This window comes from Oryza sativa, chromosome 4 (genome assembly GCF_034140825.1).
Source record: "Oryza sativa Japonica Group chromosome 4, ASM3414082v1".
Classification (NCBI taxonomy): domain Eukaryota; kingdom Viridiplantae; phylum Streptophyta; class Magnoliopsida; order Poales; family Poaceae; genus Oryza; species Oryza sativa.
In genome coordinates, this window is record NC_089038.1 from 31,395,384 (window position 1) to 31,415,375 (window position 19,992).

Here is a 19,992-nt window from a genome sequence, read left to right on the forward strand (position 1 = left end):
GCAACGCCTGATTTTGATTCTATGGAAACTCAAAAAGGGATAAGAGTAATCGCTATCATGCATTCGTTCTCCCCGCACCTAACAATCAAGATGGCAATGTAAAACCGTCACCACGCACTAGGAAGAGTCTAACGATCCCACGCAGGTACATCACTCAACCAGTAAATGGACCAGGAAGGCCAATTCAACATCAACACAACCAAAAGGAAATGGGAGGATTGCAATTGACTAATCTTTTCCCGATGGGACGATATGTAATACTTGCACACATCTATGGACAGAAAAAATGGTATAGAGTATAGACAACCTTTCATTCTGATGATATGCAGGGAATAAGCAACCGTGGCCTATTCCTCCGAAACAGTATGGCGCCATATTGGTGGGTGCGCCCTCGCATTTTTCTTTTTTCTGATATAAGCTGGGGTTTAGTTGTTTTACATCCCAATATACAACATAACAAGGAAATAGAAAAGAGGGGGGTAGGGTACACCACATCTTTTACATACAGAAGTTGAGGGTGTATTTACCTGCCTAATTTCTAAGTTGACACTGTCACATTAGTCATATTAGCTTGCTGGCTCAATAAAAAAACAAAATCAAATGTGCCGCACCTCTGAGCTGCTGCATCTAACATCAGAAAGCGATCGACACCACCAATATGAATGTGAACAAAACAAATCAAGCCTATCCATGTCAGTCATCAATATCTTGGACCCACTGTAAGCCTGCAAAAGGATAACATAATGTTTACCACTCTCATAAATAAGAATATGGTCTTGATTTGAGATGATACATGGCATTGGAGGAATGGAAGTGACCAGAATCCACACAGAGTGTTCAACATTTAAAGTGCTGGAAAAGGAGAAAAAAATACTGGCACATTCCACCTCTGGTCCTTCTGATTTCTCCACAACGATTTTTTTTTCTTTTTGGCAGAGCCCAATGAATGAAATCTTACTAGAAAATGCCATCCACAAACAAATGAGCTGCCCAAGAAGCTCCATGATATAACAGTAGCTCAGTTTACCGTTGCACAATTTTATCTCCATAGTTCAACTACCACAAGCCGTACCTGATTCTCCCCATTGGACACTAACCACAACAAATACCATCTGACAGGAAATTCTGGGAAATCATAACCAACCTGTTAATACTGACTCCACAGCTGAATTCGGAATGAGTAGTCCAACGATTCGCTGATTGTCAGTTGTTGTCTCTAAACGGACAACACGTACTCGCTTGTGACTTTGACGAACCTGCTCAATAACAGCAGCAAGGCACAGAGGCGTTAAACATCAAACAATCATGCACCAATTCAGCTAAAGCATAAAAATCCAGAGAGTAAATCATTCTGTAACTTTGTTTTATTGTGAGATACTGGACTTCTACTTTTAGCTTTAGACAAAATCATCTAGCTCTTGCTTGATGGGTAGAAAGGTCAGAGCCTCAGAGGATTCTTTTAGGGAAATATGTCCAGATCATCATTATTACTATGGTGTATGTTCTGTGTTGATGAAGGAATCATTCCCTATTAAGTATTGGAGATTCAAGTTAACACCAAACTTTATCCCCTTATTTTCGAATCCACCAAATCTCTTTCTAACTTTAGTTAATGCCCTGAGAAGCTCTGTGCTACTGCCCCTGCCATCCAGCTACACTCAAGACCATTTTACTGCCTGTCCTTTAACTTCTTAGCTTTGTTCATCAAATAGATTTTTTTAAGGTACTTTCAAGGGGATCCCTTTACCTTACCCTAAAGACTAAAGAGTAGAGACTCCAGAGCTTTGAGAAGTTTGTGTCTACATGGAAAAAGCGGATGACACAAGAGCCAATACAAGAGACGCAATGCCAAGATCGGAAGATCTAAAATCATATCAACCCATTGAATATATCGGAACCCACCATTCAATTAAGATGAAAAAGTAGCAACCGTAAGACTTTAGAATAAGTGGCATAGGAGTGAACCTGCTTAGCTAGGGCCTTTTCTATTGTACCCCAAACTGGAAGTATGAGACCACCCAAGATGTTAACCTCTTGCAACCTTCTTCCCACTGTACAGTAGCTTCCCACTTTGCATTTCGATCCATGCATACACTGAAATGAAGCAAAAAGACACTAGATAAGTTGTAGACACAGTAACAGCTCAACCGTTCATCATCCTAAAGTAAATTAGGAGGAACTGTATGTGGACTATGGAAAAATGAGCTTCATCCTCAAAGGGAATAAAACACAACAGATCCACAAACAAATTGCTATTCACGATGAACAGATGCACGTGGCCATGAAATTACAAAATATTCCTGCTTGAACAAAATATTCTATGCTTCAACAATTTTTGCGTGTATATAAAAAATCAACATCGTAAAAAGGATGTGTTATGTCCCTCAGATCATAATGGGAAAACACTGTCAGCGCCATATACCTTGCTAAGTACTCCAATGATAATTATTATCTTCAAATCTTGCTTAACTTCCAATGATTACAATATGCCCCTTTATATAAAGTTCCCCCCTAACAAATACAGATCAAATTTATCTAAGAATAACTTTCCCTACCTTATAACTACTCCATTCATTTCATATTATAAGATGTTTTAGGTTTGGACTAAGTCAAACATCTTCAAGTCTGACCAAGTTTATAGAAAAATGTTGCCGCATTTCCAACACAAAACAAACATACTAAAGAATATATATTCAATGGTGTATTTAATGAAACTAATTTGGTGCTGTAGATGTTGCTACATTTTTCTATAAACTTGATCAGACTTGAAGAAGTTTGACTTAGGACAAACCCAAAACATATTATAATATGGAATGAAGGGAGTAAGATACTTGACAACTAAGGGCCCGTTTGGTTGGGATTCTTAGGAGCAATTCTAGCAGGAATCGGTTGGAGCTGAGCCAAACGGGCAATTTCCCCTCAGCTTCCAAAGCGAATCAACCGGGATCGATTCCCTTTTTTACGAAGGAAGGGAGAATCGGCGGAAAGCGAGCTTCTGCTGAGAATCAAACCAACCAAATATGAAAGTCCCCATATTTTTCCCAAAAAATTACCCGCCTGCCACTGGGTATACCCCTCTTTCCAGCCTTCCCCATCCACCCGAGCAGATCGATCGACATCACGTGCTAGGGTTGCGGGAGCCAGGTGACGGCGCTCCCCATCCAGCGCCGCCATCCCCGCCGGCGCTCCGCATCGCCGCCGACCTCTCCCGCCGACGACATCGCCGACCACAGTTCCCGTGCCCGAGCCTTTTCCCACCATCCAGCCACCTTCGACACCACTGCCGGTCTCCATCCTGCCACTCCCCTATTCTCCCTCAGCCCTGCAGATCCAGGCCGACAACGCCACCAGTTGCTAGTGTTGCCATTCTCCGTCGAGCTCCCTAAACAGGACGACCAGCACTGACTGGGCAAGGTACCATGTCCTGAACTTCTCCATTTGATTAGCTTTGTATGTTGTACTGTTGTGCAAAATAGTAGAACTGAATTGCTCACTGCGATGTGGATTTGTGTGTAAATAATATTGATGTGGATTTGCACTCTGATCTGTGTATGTCTAAATAGTTTTGATGTGCATCTGTGCTCTGATTTGCATATGTGTTATTTCATAAGTACTGCAGATGGCAGCAACAGTAGTAGAGGAAAATCAAGGTGCAAATAATGCTGAATGGACAGATGAAAACACTAGGATAGTTTGTGAGTTGTTCGCTGAACAAGTTAGGATAGGAAATCGCTCAAATACCCATTTGAACAAGGTGGGGTATGATAATGTGATTGCAAAATTTGAAGAAAAGACTGGCTTACGCTATCAAAAGCTGCAGTTCAAGAACAAATGGAGCAAGCTGAGGAATGAGTATAATCTATGGAAGAAACTGATAGCTAGAGAGACTGGATTAGGTTGGGACCAAGCTAGGGCTACTATTGTTGCATCTGATGATTGGTGGGCAAGAGCCAAGAAGGTATGCTACATATTAATGTTGATGTTTAAGTTGTTAACCATGATTTTGCAAATATTTGTGTCACTCTTCTGATTATTCCCTTGGTGTTCCTCTAGGATTTGCCAGGTTGTGCAAAGTTTAAGTTACGGGGGATTCAAAATGAACATTTGCTCCAACAAATATTTGAAGACCTTTGAAACACAGGAGATGACCACTGGAATCCTACTAGTGGAAATTTACCGCAGAGTTCAACCCAACCTTCCAGTACTATTAATGTAGATACAGAAGCTGTGAATGAAGGTGATGATGATGATAGTAACGATGATGATTTCTCACCTCCTCCCAAGAGAGGTAAGGCAGCAGCTGGTAAGGAAGCCAAGAAACCCAAGACCAGTGGTGGATATTGGTTCTATGAACAAATGAGTCGTTTTGTTGATAACCAAGAGAAATCAGCCGCATCTGTTGAGTCTCTTGTCAGGAGGGAGGACACTTCAGGGTGTGCCATCAAAGATGTCATGGCTCTAGTGAAGGAATGTGGTGCTGTATTTGGTACCAAAGAGCACTTCATTGCTACTGAGATTTTCACAAAGAAATCTGAGAGAGAGATGTTCATGACCTTGGATAATTCAGAAGAAAGATTTGCATGGCTCACCATGAAACATGAATCCAAGATGGCCAAGTATTCCAAGTAGTGGCCTAGCATGGTTGTGTTTGTTCAACAAATGTCTTGCTCTGTATCTTTAGACAATTTTATCTCCAAGTAGTGTTTTTATTTTTTTTTATTGTTGTAATAATTGTTGGATGTGTTGACTATCCCCTATTTTATTTACTGGACATGTAATGCAACCAAGTTCTCCTTTAATTAATGTATTGTTGCATGCAATTGTATTTCAAGTATTGCCTACTGACTTTTATTACCTACTGTATTGCTGCTCGACATGTATTGATGTTGTCAATTGTATGTGTACTTCTATACTTGCCTTGATGCTTGTCACTTAACACTTTCTTTCCATGTGCCAGATGTCTTCTAGTGAAACTGATGGAAATGAGACTTTTTCTGAAAGTGATGGTACTGATCTACATGAAGATGATGAGGTTTCCATACAATCAGTTATTCGTCATCATCAAGCATTGGAAGCCAATCTTTTTTCAGCTGCCTGCTTACTTGGACAATATTATATGACGTATTATGATAAAAATAAACCAAGGACGTCAGTACTAAGTGGATATGCATGGGTACAAGAGACTCTGAGGACTCCAGGAGAGAGTCACCACATGTTTCGAATGAATACAGACCTCTTCTACAAATTGCATGACTTGCTGGTGAGTACCTATAACCTGAAAGCAACCAACCACATGAACTCCATGGAATCAGTTGCTATCTTTCTTTTCATACTTGGAGGTGGTGAGTCCAATAGAAGGGTTCAAAATAGGTTCAAGCATTCCGGTGAAACAATTAGTAGAAAATTTGAAGAGGTCTTATTGAGTGTGGTTAGTATGTGCAAGGATTACATGTCCCAAAGATCCTAACTTCCCAAGGGCTCATAGTAGGATTAAGAATGACAAAAGATTATGGCCACATTTCAAAAAGTGCATTGGAGCCATTGATGGGACTCATATCACAGCAAACCCACCTCGTGAAGATTATGTTAGATACATTGGTAGAAGCAAGAGTCCTACTCAGAATGTGATGGCAGCAGTCGACTTTGACATGCGATTTACATATTCTTCTATTGGACAACCAGGGTCTATGCATGATACTAGCGTCCTTTATCATGTGTTAGATGTTGATAAAGATATATTTCCACACCCTCCACAAGGTATATACTAGCTGAAATCATCTACACTTTGCTTTATCTTTTATTTGTACCATATAACATTGACTCGATGCATATATCGTAGGTAAATATTATCTTGTTGATGCTGGCTACCCAAATAGGCCAGGGTATATGGCACCATACAAGGGGCAAAGGTACCATATTCCTGAATGGAGAAGAGGTCCTCCACCAAGTGGTGAGCAAGAGTATTCCAACCAATGTCACTCAAGTGCATGCAATGTCGTTGAGGCACCTTTGGTGTGTGGAAGATGAAATGGCGGATCCTTTTAAAGATGCCTACCTATGCAATGGACAAGCAAGAAATGATCGTTGCAGCTACCATGTGTCTTCACAACTTTATAAGACAGAATTCGACAACTGACAAGTATTTTCGTAGGTGTGATCGAGATCCAAATTATGTCCCAACTATACCAACAAGATATGCAAGATATGTTGTTTCCCAAAATGCATCAGATACCTCTACTCCATAGTCTAGTGATAGGTCTATGGACAGATTTCGTGATGACCTAGCAACTGCATTGTGGCAATCTAGATGAATGTTCTCATATAAGTGCTGTTAGGAATATATTTTGGAAGAACTCTCCATAGAAATATGTAACTGTGGTGGTTCCACTCTCCTTAGAAATATGTAACCATGGTATTTTGCAATAACTGAATCAATTTGAGTGGACTATTATTATAATGGACATTGTCTTTGATGCCATGCAATGTACGTGACGTGTTTTTTTAACTTCTCATATGGAAGCTTGGTATTTTTTTACAAGTATTGTGCTAAAATATTTGTGCATATTCAGAAGTACTTCTAACAAATATTAGGATTGCCATTTCAGCTATATCTCGTTGGTACAGAGGTTATATAGACCAAGGACGTCTTTGGCTTCCCCCATTAGGATCTTAATGTTTCTAGCCAAACACCTAAATTAACTGATTCTGATTCTCTTCAGTATCTGATTCAGGAAGAATCAGAATTAGAATCACAGAATCTGAAACCCTACCAAACGGGCCCTTAACTGTTATCCTAGGGAACAAATCAAACTAACTGGGTTGGGAAGGAGAACCATCCTAATTAACAACGCGGGCCTTTGGAACAGTTCCCACATTACCCTTTTCTTTCATACAGTACAATTTGAAAGCAAACACACAAGGCCACCGTGCAGTAATTCCTGGCTATTAAAAGACAACTTCCAGGTTATGCTGGAGGTGCCTACAGTGTGAGGTCCTACATCTGATCCCAATCCATAAATGGGTGGAAAGTGGAACAACTGTGCAGTAATTCCTGGCCATTAAAAGACAACTTCCAGGTTATGCTGGAGGTGTCTACAGTGTGAGGTCCTACATCTGATCCCAACCCATATATGGGTGGAAAGTGGAAACACCCTTTCTATATAAGAATAAATAAATAGAATAGTCTTCAAATGGTCATATATCAAGGAGATAATACTTCATATATTACCTGCTTGGACGAAGCATCATATTCATCTTGCCAACCTTTGTTAACCTTTTCTATTGATGACACTTTCCTGTACTTGCTTTTCAGTTCTGTTAAAGGCATTTCTCTGCAATAGAAACATGGAGTGTAACCAAAAAAAAAATTAAATAGCATTTTTTATATAAACATATCGTACCTGCTAGGCTACTAGACATGGTGATTAAACATGAAGCTGTATGCAGTATAAATTTTTCTTACAATAGGTTACACCAGAAAAAATATATAATAATGAACTGCAGATACCTTAATGCTTCACCAATAGCAGGTCGAATTATTTTATACATCCCTTCGATTGAGCTGGTTCACAAACAAAATGGAACAAAGAGTCAGGTCATAGCATCACATTTCAAATCAACTATTTTTGTTGACAAAAGGAAAAACTAGTACTAGCACATTGTATAGTTTCCACTGCTTTATAGAAATACGAAAATGCTCCTCAGTTGCTAGCAAATAAAGATTTTTTTTCATTTATCTAATAAGCGTAGTTTGCAGTTCTCAACTAAATAATGAGGTGCCTTTTCATTTTATTTATTTATTTTGCTAATCACATTTGGCCAGAATTCATTCAGCGTTAGATTGATTAATATTCCAATTCAGTCTTTTTCCTCGATACACACGGTATCAATTGCATGGTAAATTTCTACTACATTATTTATCTATTCCTCTATTTGAATAAGGGTTTTCAGTTTTTAGCAATGCTAAGTTGCTAACAGATGGCTGATAAGAACTAAAGAATAAATAAATGATTATCCAACATACCCTTCAAAAGCAAGTATGAAATGCCTTCCTCCCATCCATTCCCTTTTGGACTCGTAAAACCCATCATTAGAAGAACCAGCACCATCCTTTTGCCTCTCATCAAGCATTGATTTTGCCGTCTTTACACGTTCACAAAAGCAATTGAGCAAAAACCATAGAAGTTGCAGTTTTACAAGAAACATGGACTGTACTTTTAAATACAGCTACAACCATGTCTCTCAAGGAAAAACAGAATTCGACTACCAAAGTTGTATGTTTACCTCCCAAGTAACTCCTCGGTCAATGGTGAAAGTAAAAAGTACAGTTGACGCGCCTGACAAGCTATCAATGTGAACGGTCTGCAAGGAGAAAATGCATTAAGAATCTACAGATTAGAAGCACAGAGCAGACAAAGCAAAAAGTTTTCTAAAAGAGCATTGCCTTGGGTGATTCTTTCATTTCAACATTTTTAGCTTTTATATCAACGATTCCAGAATCCAGCTGCCCTTCTATTCGTGCATTGTGCAAAACAACATCAAGTATACTTGTAAAAAGATCAAATAACCTGTTACATAGAGAATGTGTAAGTATAGTCCAACCATCTCAAGTTACAGGATACTGCATGGCATCTCACCTATTCTGGATTTTCGGAGCCAGTCCCAAAAGGCGGTTAAGAAAACGAGCAACATCATGCATATCTGAGTCAACAATCCGACCAGAAAGCTTCCCAGCAACTTTTCCATTGCCTGAGGAAAAACGTTAAATGAGTCCAACACAGTCACAAACACTAAGGTATGGAAGAAAGAAAGTGTCTAATTGTTTCTGGGTAAACTTACACACTACAGCATCCCTGATAATCCCAACTGATACTAGAGCAGCTTTTGCTTCAGCAATGAACTCTTGGATGCTAGATTGATTGTCAGAACACCCCGGAGGAACAACTGGAAAAGAATCCTGGTCATCTTGAAAGTAACTCTTAGAATGGTGAATAAAGCATGAAAAGGAAAACATATTCAAAAACTATAGTGTAATTATATAAACCTGCTCCATTATTCCTCTATACATGATGGTTAGGGCTTTTTTCCCATAATTGCTGTCGTAGTTAAAAGCACTCAGAGAAGGTCCAGCCCTGCAGAAGTAGAAGTCAGTTAAGATATGATTTAGCTGATGTCGATACAAAATTGGTTGAAATCAGCAAAAACCTGCGATCTCCTTGCGTTAAAGCTCCTAGAGACTCCAGTCTTTTTGCTACGATTGATGCAAATCGCTTTTCACCACCAAGATTTGTAAAGAGAAGCCTGCAATTGAGATTCCAAATTTATTTTTAAGATATACATCTATATAGCAAATGTACATCCATGCCATGTGAACATGTGAAATTAATAGTAAAATAGCGAGTCTGGATAACCAATATAAAGTAGAATGACTATTATTTTTCCATCCACATCAAATAACCACTTTGCCTCATTGTCTCAGCATTTAAGTATTACATGAATATATTGTGTACACAGCACTGGTCCCCAATTCCCACCTTCATGCTAGATATTTTTAAAGACTACATAAATAAATTCATGAGACTTCAAATTTCTTTCGTCAGACAGACACGTCACTAATTGTTACAGGTTCCAGCAGACAGCCATCACATATTATAGCTACATACAATACACTGAAACCAGCAATTTTATCTATATATGTTTGATTTGTGCTTACTTCACTGCTTGACAAATTTCAGTCTGCCCTAGCTCTTCATTCATGACTCGTATACAGTACCAGAAGACAATATAACGGAAATCCCTATTCTAGCAATTTGTTTTGCTGAATGGCAATACGGACAATCGAAACACAGACCTACAAGAAGCTAGAGATGGCTCATATGAGAAATATAAAGCATACCTATATTGTGGTGCAGAAGTTTGATTAGAACGATGAGTTCTCCCAAACTGTTGTATTGCACGATCTGCACTCCAAGGGAGCTCAAGTGTTATGTGTACTCTTCTTCTCTGCAAAGTTCATTAAGAAGTTTCATCAAAATTACAACAGACCAACCTCTGGTGTATTTGAAACATGTGGATAAAATGAAGAATCATAAAACCTGGTTTTTTGCCCTTCTATCAGCATGCAGCGAAACGCCAGCTGATCCTGCTTCAGATATAATAGATATTAGTTTTTTGCCATCCATGAACTGCTGTTTTTCATGCATATTGATCATCTCCATCGACACTTCTTTCCTACATACAGAAAATGCACACGTATGGGATTAGTTGAACCAGAGAAACATAATGCAAAATCACAAGTAAGCTATCTCACGCATTCCGCGCCTGATAAACAACGCCTTTTCCGTCAGAAGCTCTTATTAGCATACCACGCCGTCCAGTTATTTCTGCAACATTGTCAGGGCCTCCTAGCTGCAAAATCCAAATAAAATGGAAAAATATTAATTATATGTATGGTCCAATAATACTAGAACGAGTTAAAATTAAGATAGGGAAAAAGATTGTAAAATAATTCAACACAAATTAAACACTGATAAACATATGTCAGGACAATGATTACAAGCTCATTGCATAATCTTCAGCCAAAATGGGTCTGAAAATGGGAGAACTAACTAATAAACAGGGATTGAATATCTATGCAGGAACAATTTAGTTGAGATATGACAGTGGTGCTTAATTCACAAGAGCTTACTCAAGAAATAAACATATAATTTGACATATCTGACCACCCTTTCTCCTGCTCCAAAATGCAACATCATTAACCTACACCTTATTGTGATAATCATCTAACAGACATCCAGAAGATAAGAAAATGGAAGAGATGTCATGTATATATGAGTTAATGGGTAACAACTCCTAGCTAGCTGCATAAGAATCTTTGTAATATCTTGATGTCCAAATTTCTTCTACAGCCCAGCCCTGCTGAGCAGGCCTATGCAAGTCTAGCAGTTCACTTGGATTTGCATCCCAACTTCAGCAAAAAGGATTAGCCCAAAATTGTAATGGTTGGTCCTCAAACATAATATGCTAGTACTACAGTACTACCACTACTCTGAACTTTGAAATCTGCCCCTTTCACATCAGTTAACTGTGCAAACAGATGTCAATGCAAGCTCAAAGTTAAAAAATAACCACAGATTCAATTATCAACATTTCCAGGTGATGTAAGCCAATATTACCTGATCAATGATGTCATCAAGAGGATTGTTAGGGAGATCCAAAGAACGTATCATATCCAAAATCTTCTTTTTTTTCTCTACTGCAGCATCATACCTGACAGCAAGGCACAGGACAAGTATTTATATAATTGGGTGTGGGCATTTTATGGGGATCTTGATTTGTCAAACGCACACGTACCTCTGTGAAAAATCAGCTACATGAGCATCTTGTTCATTTTCCTCTCCTTCTAACTTCTTGCATGTGTAGCATGACCAGTCATCAGTTAATACCCCAGTCCAAGGTGGTGTCAGACAACCAGGGTGAACATGTCGAGAACAACCAGAACAATGAAGCAACAGAGTCTTCTCCTGAAAATTAAGATATTGTTGTGTAAAAACTATAAATGACAGTGCACTTCCAAAGAGATTTAACATTAACGGACAATATATTTTCCTGTAAGCATTCTACAAATAATAATCAATTGTGGTATGGTTACCAGCTTGAACTATAGGAAATCGTAATCAAATACTAAATAGTTTCAGCAAATACAAAAGAAAGAATTGCACATACAGAAAATGTAACCAGCTAGCAAAAAGAACTGAGGTCAAAGAACATGGCACAGACCGAATGTAACATTATTGTATATACTACCTCCGTCCCAAAATATAGCAACTTCTAGCTATGTATCTGGACAAACATTTATCTAGATACATAGCCAAAAGTTTCTAAATTTTGGGATGGAGAGAGTAATAATTTTTGGTATTACGGATCTGTATATGACATTATTGTACTAAATAATAAGCCATAAGAGTCACCTCCTCTGTGTTACAGATTTGACACATGTGAAACTCCTCATCAGACTCTGTCGATCCATGATCTGACTCAGCTGTAACATATACATTAGGTTAAAATTATCGAATGAGTGAAGTCAGAATAGTTGATCACAAATTCACTGTACTGTTTAAAAATTTTAAACATCATGCTATAGTGAAGCATTGATTGCAGCTGGTCAGAGCAATTATCTCCAGCAGCTATACAGCTGCAGCAGACCATAACAAATTAACAACTACCATAATGCATGTGCAAATAATTTTCAGCCTTTTGGGGTAGTCGTTAGTAAATAGTCCTGTTTTTGAGAAGAACTTTGTTGCACGTTGTATTTGGCATCTATTTTATTATTAAGAACATGGTGAAAAGGAGCTTCCGTGTAAGCTGTCAAGGGCTAAAAATTACCATGTTATGAAAAAAGAGATTAATCTATGTGTTCATTCATCATGGTGGGTCCAGATTATAATGGTGTATGTTAAATGGATATATATTATTACACTAAAACCGTATAGGAAACAAAATTGTATTTTCAGAAAGAAACCAAACAGTTGTATAGCAAATACAACTATACTTTCAAATAAACTACAGTCTAGCCTGCACAAACGTGCAGGAAATTCGGCTAGTTCCTGTTCTTAGTATACAAAATATAGCATTCAACACTCCATATTCACTGCCAACTAGCGATCTCATCCAATCATCTTTGGGCAGGATGGGGTGGGGAACTCATTCAATTTGGTGCAAACGCTTCGACCTAGTCAACTACCATTTGACATGACCACACGGCAAGGACAACCCGCAAGTCACTACAACAGATTTAGCAGGTAAAAGGTTGATCCTACAAAAATGGACGTATAGAGGAACTCATTCCCTTTATGCCCTATAGAGTGTTCCATGTCTGTGCCTATGAAGCACTAAGTAATCTAAACCCAATAAGTGATTAAGACAGAAAGCTCCTAGATATAAGGCAAGTTCCATGCTTCTCTTGCACCGTTGTTAGCTTTTTGCTTCAGTATTCATCTTTCCGTTATTTTTTCCCAGTTGTGACATTCATATCATGCCACCCTATTCACTCCTACATTCATTACTTTCTGTTTTAAAGATGTTTACTATGAGTATTAAGTTTATTTCTGTAAATATACTTGAGCAAAGTATGCCTGCTAGATCATGTTATATAGTACAAGAGTACCAGATGCAACAAGTAAACAATTAGCTGATGTACAGAAACAGTCTGTGGTTTAAAACATTGAATAAGAAACTAAAACTGAAAAAAAAAAGCATGGTGAGATATCATTCTTATGATTCAGCAGTTCATAAGACTTGAATTCGTGATCTAGTGTCTCAACTCTTAACTAGCTTGCAACAGCCCCCCTAAAAAAATGCTTGGCTAACACCACCAGTGACATATCTAGGCACCATCACCGCATCCACGGATGACCAAATTTGAGCTCAACGTGGTCGATCTAAGTATGGTGAGGTGGATCTGACAAGCTGGCAACCACATCAACACAACTAGGTTGTCCTCTCATAGGTTGGCCCCAGAAGACACTTTGCAACAAGCTGATCATCCACAAATGCCTGAAACAAGGGATGGCTAGTGTCGGGTCCTGGACCCGTTACTGTTACGCTCCATGTACTCCTTTGGGCAGATGTTTATATGCTAAACAAATTTAGTAGTAAAGTTCTCTTTTGCCCACTTCAATACAAGGCTATTAATAACCCGCTTCCCCTGACAATTTTGCAGCTCCGCCTGAGTATATTACCAGACCACACCATCCCTTTCCTCCTTGAATTGTGCACAAAGGCCATCAGTTGAAGGGCTCTCTCTCTCTCTCTCTCTCTCTCTCTCTCTCTCTCTCTGTTCCACGTCTTACCCGAGCATCTAAGTGACAGGGAGCAAGAGATGGCTGACATCAAACAGTTGCCCATGCCATAAAAGGTGTATCCAATGCCATGATTAATGAAACTACTTTTTCAATCACCAAATGTTCCATGATATTCTCGCCAATGAAATTGCCAGGCTGCCAGGTGTATCCAGGACCAGAACCATTGATACAAATATTTAAGTATTTCCAGAATAAAAGAAATTACAATCTATCATACTCTGCGAATAAGATTACCAGGAAAAATTATATAAATATCTGGTCAAAAACAAACTAGAAGTCCTTGATTTAAATTAACATTTCACATTAGTATGAACTATATATATCAAAGAAATTAGCACGATCTGCAACTGCAGTAAGCAATAAAGATTAGCCACATGGTTGGCACCTGAAACAAAAATCAAGTAGTTCCCAACAAACTTACATGGAGAGTAATCATCACTGTCATCATCACTCACTTCTACCAGTTTTGCTACTTTTCTAACACGTCCTTTAAATGATACATCTGGGGCAGAATGCCGCTTACGGTGAATTTCTGTGACTTTTTCTTCACCTAAAAAAATATACACAAAAATAATAATCAATAGTAGAAGACCAGGCAACTAGAGCCGTATGAGTTATAAACAAACAAGATGAGATAATGTAAGTGAATATGCAAAATAGCATTTTCTATAGGATACTAAGCCCAATTTCATAAGTGAAAAATGGCCAAATTCCAATAAATTTGCTTTTGTTTATGCAAGCAGAAAGGGCTGACAAAATATGAGATGTACAGTTTATTAGGAAAAGAGAAAGACCATTTGACTTTATACTACCTTCTAGGTAGTAGCATTTCACTTAGTAGACATGGAAATTGCATTAAAGATATGGTAAAACTTGAGATTAGTATGATGAAACAGTCAGCACGGACCTTGTTGAAAAGAATCAGGCTTCGGAGGTAGAGGGTAATTTTCTTCTACCAGCTTTAGAAGCAGCTCCCGAGGACCAGAAACAAAGTCTTCCATTTCAACACCCTGGTTCATATTGGAAGCAATCAATAATTCGGAGTATTAGGTCAGTTAGGAAGGCGCTACAATATGATGAAGAGACAAATAAAATGTTCCTTTGGAAATATAAGCTCACATATTTTGTGATAGCTTCTTCTGTTCGAGCCTCTCCAGTGCTCTGAAGACCAACCACCACACACTTATTCTCTGCCAGGGCCTCCTTAGCCAACTTCACAACAGCAGGTACTTTTGCAGACATGCACATATGCCTGAAGAAACGCTGTATAACATAGAAAATCAATTTTGCAAGAATAATTAACCACCCTACTCTTTATTTCATATTAGAAGTTTACTTGTCAACTTTTGAATATGCTAAATCAGGGGTAATATTTATGCTAGAAATGCATTCATGGAACTGAGAAGGATGCAAATATTGCAAAGTAAAAACAAAAGGTTTGATAGAAATTTATTTCAGAATATGTAAGGAGGTAACACCTGATGGCTAGCCCAATATAGCCGCCATATTTGATTTGAAATGCCTTCTGTAAATGATTCACCTGCTGATAGGAGCTCAAGGCGGAACTCAGCCCAAAATTCGGCTGCCTTTCTGTACATATTCTGCATTACCAATAAGATGGAAACTTTACCATGAGCTATACGATAGGAAAAACCAACTAGCTTAAGTTTAATATTAATATTGTAACAATGATCAATGCATAGGAATAATTCAAAGAATGTTTTTTCTTGATAAGCAATCAGAGTATGAAAGAGAACACTGATACAGAGAAGACACAAAAGAGCAAAGCAATAATGCATCTTGAAATAAAGTAAAGTAGCAGAAAGTCACTTTTTACCATCATTCTTTCCTCAAGGGGAGCCTCCACAATATCAAAATCAACCCCCTTATAACTTAGTGTGCGGCAAACATACATACCCCTGCAACAAATTTTATAGAGATGGTACTCAATAAATCATTCTGGGGAAAAACACAAGCAAGAGACAATACTTGAACCAAAAAAGGTTTCGAAGGCTACTAGCCAGTTTTCCATATACAGAAAAAACATTGGACAAAACATATTAGTGGCAACAGTTACCCATTGCAGATGGACGCTTTCATGCCCATGGAACTAAAGATCTTGGAAAAAAAAATGCTAACCTGGCTTTCATGTCCATGGCAACAAGTTCAAGAGCGCCCACACCACCTTTCTCGAGAGATCCTATGTTTTTTTTCCATAAAATGTGAGTAATGATAGCATTTAGTATGACGTCACATGCAATGCTTCAGTTACCAACTACACAACACCCAAGAAAAATCAAAACTGGAGTATACAACCCCGAAAACCATAACTACTAATTGCCCTAAACAAGTGTTGGAAGCCCAGCAATGGAGACGGGGCACACTCAATACATGTAAATTTATAATGCAGTTTGAATTACTTGGGGAAGCAGAAACCAAATACAGTGCTTCACAACTCTACTAGTATGACTCAACCATAAGTTTCTGGTGATCCCCCACAAAATAGTCTAGTACAGCCACAATTTATAGCCCATTACTAGGGTTCAGTATTGACCAGCATGCTTGATGCCAACATGAAAAGCCAAGCTGTTCTTTTGTATCGAAGTTAAAATAAATGCAAATAATAAATAATAAAAGAAAAGAAGGATTCAAGTACAAATAGGTTAAAGAAGTAGACCTAAAAATTGCGCAAAATTCTGAAATGATGTTCCATCGCCCCAAAGTCCAAGCCGAACCATATAGCCCAAATTCCGTGGTTCTGATGCACCAGTTGCCGAGCAATAAACAACCCGTGCCTCAGGTAGCTTTTCCTGTGATGCTTGGTAATGTCACCATATTAGCGCAACAAACGTACATCAACCCAAAATAATGTTTCACAGATTAGTTCAACATTCAGATACTGGCAAGCAAACTGGATTAGTAAATGAACGTATCATGCCCTATTAGATAAATGAAAGCATCTATTAATAAACAAAACAGTATACATAGAACTTCTAGCACCTAGGTTTTTCTAACCATTTTTTGGATAGGGAAGATGACATGGTCCGAACTCAAAGTTGGACTCACCCATTTTGGTATGTGATGGATCTACTGGCCTAGTGACTTGCGGCCGTTGATCTGTGAAACCCAACTTCAAGGGTTCATAGATGGATCTGATCCTAAAACTGCACCAAGCTATAGACGTGGATCAGTCCGTGGGTACGCGTTACTCTAGCTCAACAAAATCAATGCATTTTAGTATCTAGTTCATTTGGTTGAACTAGAGTGGGTGCATGGGTACCCAAAGAGCAGCCCGCGACCATCCCTACTTGCACACATCAACTCAAGGCAGTATATAAATAGAGAGAAAAATTCTTTGCCAGTAAGATTACAGTTGAATAGCTGAATCCATGTACAAACCTGGATTTCAAGAACAGCTTTACCAGTGCGAGTGGGCTGGCTCCCTGCATCAGGAATGAGATTTTTGGCCTTGTGGCACTGTAAGGGATTTACAAGTTCAGCACAGATAAATACACTTATCAATATAGATCTGGCTATAAAATAAATATGATGTGGAGTGTTGTGCGTGGGTGGGAGGGGGGCATGCTGCTATCACAAGTTCAAAGCAAATCCATTACCTCATCAAACACTAGAAGACCATCAAATTCTTGTCCACACCACTGAACCAATTGCTGCAAACGGGAACGACCTCTCTCAGATGATGCTATCAAGCTGCTGTACGTTACAAAAATTACCCCATTCTTGATCCCAATGGCCTTTGAGTCTAGCTTAGAATATGGTAGCTTATTTAAAGGGTGCACTGCATGAAAAAAAAACCCAACATCAAACACATATCAACCATAAATACTTTTGATCACTTAAGGTGAAAATTTAATTTTATGAGTTAATTGGCTTCATACCCTGTACACATTTTGCACCAACGTCATCCAAATCTCTTCGAGCATCATACTTCAAATCAGAGCCAATAGATACCCACCTGGAAAATACAACCATAATACAACTAGAATCAAACAATGAAGCATGGAAACATAACTATAAGATATTGTTATGAATTCATCAGATCACTAAATGTTGTTTCTTGGCAACAATCTTACACTGCCTTATGCTTTCCCTGTTGCCAATTTTCCCATATTAATCCAGCAATTGTCCGGCCCTTACCAACACCAGCTCCATCACCAATGAAAAAACCTGCTCTATCACCAGTAGGGAGATGATAAAGGTGCCGCTGTCATACAACAACATAAAGATTTACAAGAGGTGTGACATATAAAACTTCATAGAAGAATATAGAATGGCACTAACCTGACAAGCATAAACTAATGTTTCGATTTGCAAGCAAGACAAGGCCTTTGTCTCATCCAATTCATCCATGATGTTCAAGCTGTAAGTTGGCTCAGGAGGCTGTACAGCTGACAAAGAAGAAGTTTCTACTATTGGATCTGGATGAGGCAGACCAAGAGAGAGTTTGGGAGGCCTCTGGAAACAAGTGAAAATATGGGAAAAATTCTCAAGAAATTAAATATGAATCACAGTAATAAATATGTGTACGAATATTTATGCATAGTAAAGAATCAGCTGTTAAAGTACATAGAATCCTTACATAGTCAGTGAACGTTTCTCCAACAGTACCACCTTCATCTTCTTCACGCTCAACATCAATTGCAACCTGCTTGACAAAAAAGCCCAGCAAGTGAAAGGCTGTAAACCTGGTAAACTATTATAATACAATATATAAGGCTGTAAACCTGGTAAACTATTATAATACAATATATGAAGCATGCATCAACAATGTCAGAGAAACTGAATGTTTATGGGTGTAAAACATTGTACAGTTTGAAATTAATCAGCAGAAACTTTTAAATCCTGCTGTACACATCCAAAGAGCAGAGAACAATGTATGGACGACCAAGCAGATGAATTCAAAAATTGAAACCGACCAGCCAAAGCCAATCACCAGAAATGAAAAAATATTGCCCTAACCATTAAAAATGAAAATTAAGGAAATCAGATTGTACATAATTATGTCATGTGAAGCCCTCGTTATCATCTCAAGCAAAACAATTGTCCAATTTCATGCATAATAAAAGTATAAATGGAACTATACCAAAATTGCCTTCCTAGCGAATATATAGCCCATTACAAACAGAATTTCTCGTTATGATAAACTATCGGTCCAAAATTGCCTCGATTAACACCGTTCAAAGGTCAAAGCGCATTCATCAAGCCTTAACGAATAAGATCGTATACACTAACCAACAAAATGGCAGAGCAAGTTAGTGCACAACAGCATACCTCGTTGATCTCCTCAGGCGGATCAGTGATGGGAAGCACCATCGGGATCAACGCGCCAGGCACCATCTGCGGCGCCTGCGTCATGCCTGGCGTCGGCACGGGGGGGAACGGGGCGGGCGGAGGCGCAGGCACCAAAGGCGCCCGCGACGCGGGTCCCGAGGCCGGCGGGACGTTGTCCGGCGGCGCCGCGGCGGCGTTGTTGTTGGAGGAGGCCAGGAAGTTGTGCAGCTTGGCGAGGTCGACGGCGAGCTCCACGCCGCACTGCGGGCAGCGGAAGCGGGCGAGGCCGTGGGGCACGTTGAGCACGGCCTGGCAGTTGGCGCAGGGGAGCTGGATCTTCGTGGGGTCCACCCCCTGCGCCTGCGGGGGCGGAAGGGCCGCGCCGCCTCCGCCTCCTCTCCGGGACGTAGGCGGCGGCGGTGCCGCCGGGGCGGGAGGCGCGGGGGTCGCGGCGGCGGAGGAGGAGGAGGAGGGCGGCGGCTTGGGCATCAGCTGCGGGGGGAGGCGCTGCGCCATGCCGCACTTGGGGCAGATGAACTCGGTCATGCCTGGGCCGACGGCGAGGACGCCGCGGCATCCGGCGCAGCGCACCTGGATGGGCGCGGCGGCCGGGGAGGGGGAGGAGCCGCCGGCCATCGGCGGCGAGGCGAGGCGAGGCGACCGAGGGTTTGTGAGAGAGGAAGAGGGGGGCAGGTCGGGTTCCTTTCCTTGCTCGCTATGGAGAAGCAGGAGCAAGAGGGGGGAGGAAACCGAAACGGCAGAGCCGGAGGAGCGAGTGGGTTGGTCGGTTGGTCTTCTGGTCCGAGAATTAAAAGATTTCCTGCTGCCAATTGTA

The 19,992-nt window shown here is 39.8% G+C and overlaps 1 protein-coding gene and 1 pseudogene across 1 annotated transcript; one reads left to right on the forward strand and one right to left on the reverse strand.

Moving 5' to 3' along the window:
• Positions 1–292: 292 nt before the first annotated feature.
• On the reverse strand, positions 293–19,876 carry LOC4336941 (protein FORGETTER 1-like). Its single transcript, XM_015781053.3, has 32 exons — positions 19,158–19,876; positions 18,466–18,531; positions 18,168–18,341; positions 17,960–18,090; positions 17,765–17,841; positions 17,483–17,664; positions 17,265–17,342; positions 16,543–16,675; positions 16,005–16,065; positions 15,703–15,784; positions 15,344–15,466; positions 14,985–15,128; positions 14,773–14,875; positions 14,287–14,415; positions 11,970–12,040; positions 11,353–11,522; positions 11,175–11,268; positions 10,310–10,407; positions 10,095–10,230; positions 9,896–10,002; positions 9,205–9,300; positions 9,044–9,131; positions 8,839–8,956; positions 8,637–8,748; positions 8,444–8,567; positions 8,284–8,361; positions 8,024–8,142; positions 7,508–7,561; positions 7,229–7,331; positions 1,966–2,094; positions 1,145–1,256; positions 293–725 (listed from the first exon to the last, which is right to left on the reverse strand). The coding sequence occupies exons 1-32, from the start codon at positions 19,791–19,793 to the stop codon at positions 694–696; spliced, it is 3,960 nt and encodes a 1,319-aa protein (XP_015636539.2). The 5' UTR covers positions 19,794–19,876; the 3' UTR covers positions 293–693.
• On the forward strand, positions 3,496–4,761 carry LOC136356027 (zinc finger CCCH domain-containing protein 43-like; annotated as a pseudogene).
• Positions 19,877–19,992: the final 116 nt, after the last annotated feature.

Excerpts from the sequence above, each read along its gene's own strand:
- LOC4336941 (XM_015781053.3), bottom strand. The coding sequence starts at position 19,793 with ATGGCCGGCGGCTCCTCCCCCTCCCCGGCCGCCGCGCCCATCCAGGTG. Across the intron at positions 17,842-17,959 it reads CAGGGAAAGCATAAGGCAGT|GTGGGTATCTATTGGCTCTG; the intron begins GTAAGATTGTTG and ends TGTATTTTCCAG. Across the intron at positions 8,957-9,043 it reads ATAGAGGAATAATGGAGCAG|GATTCTTTTCCAGTTGTTCC; the intron begins GTTTATATAATT and ends CAAGATGACCAG.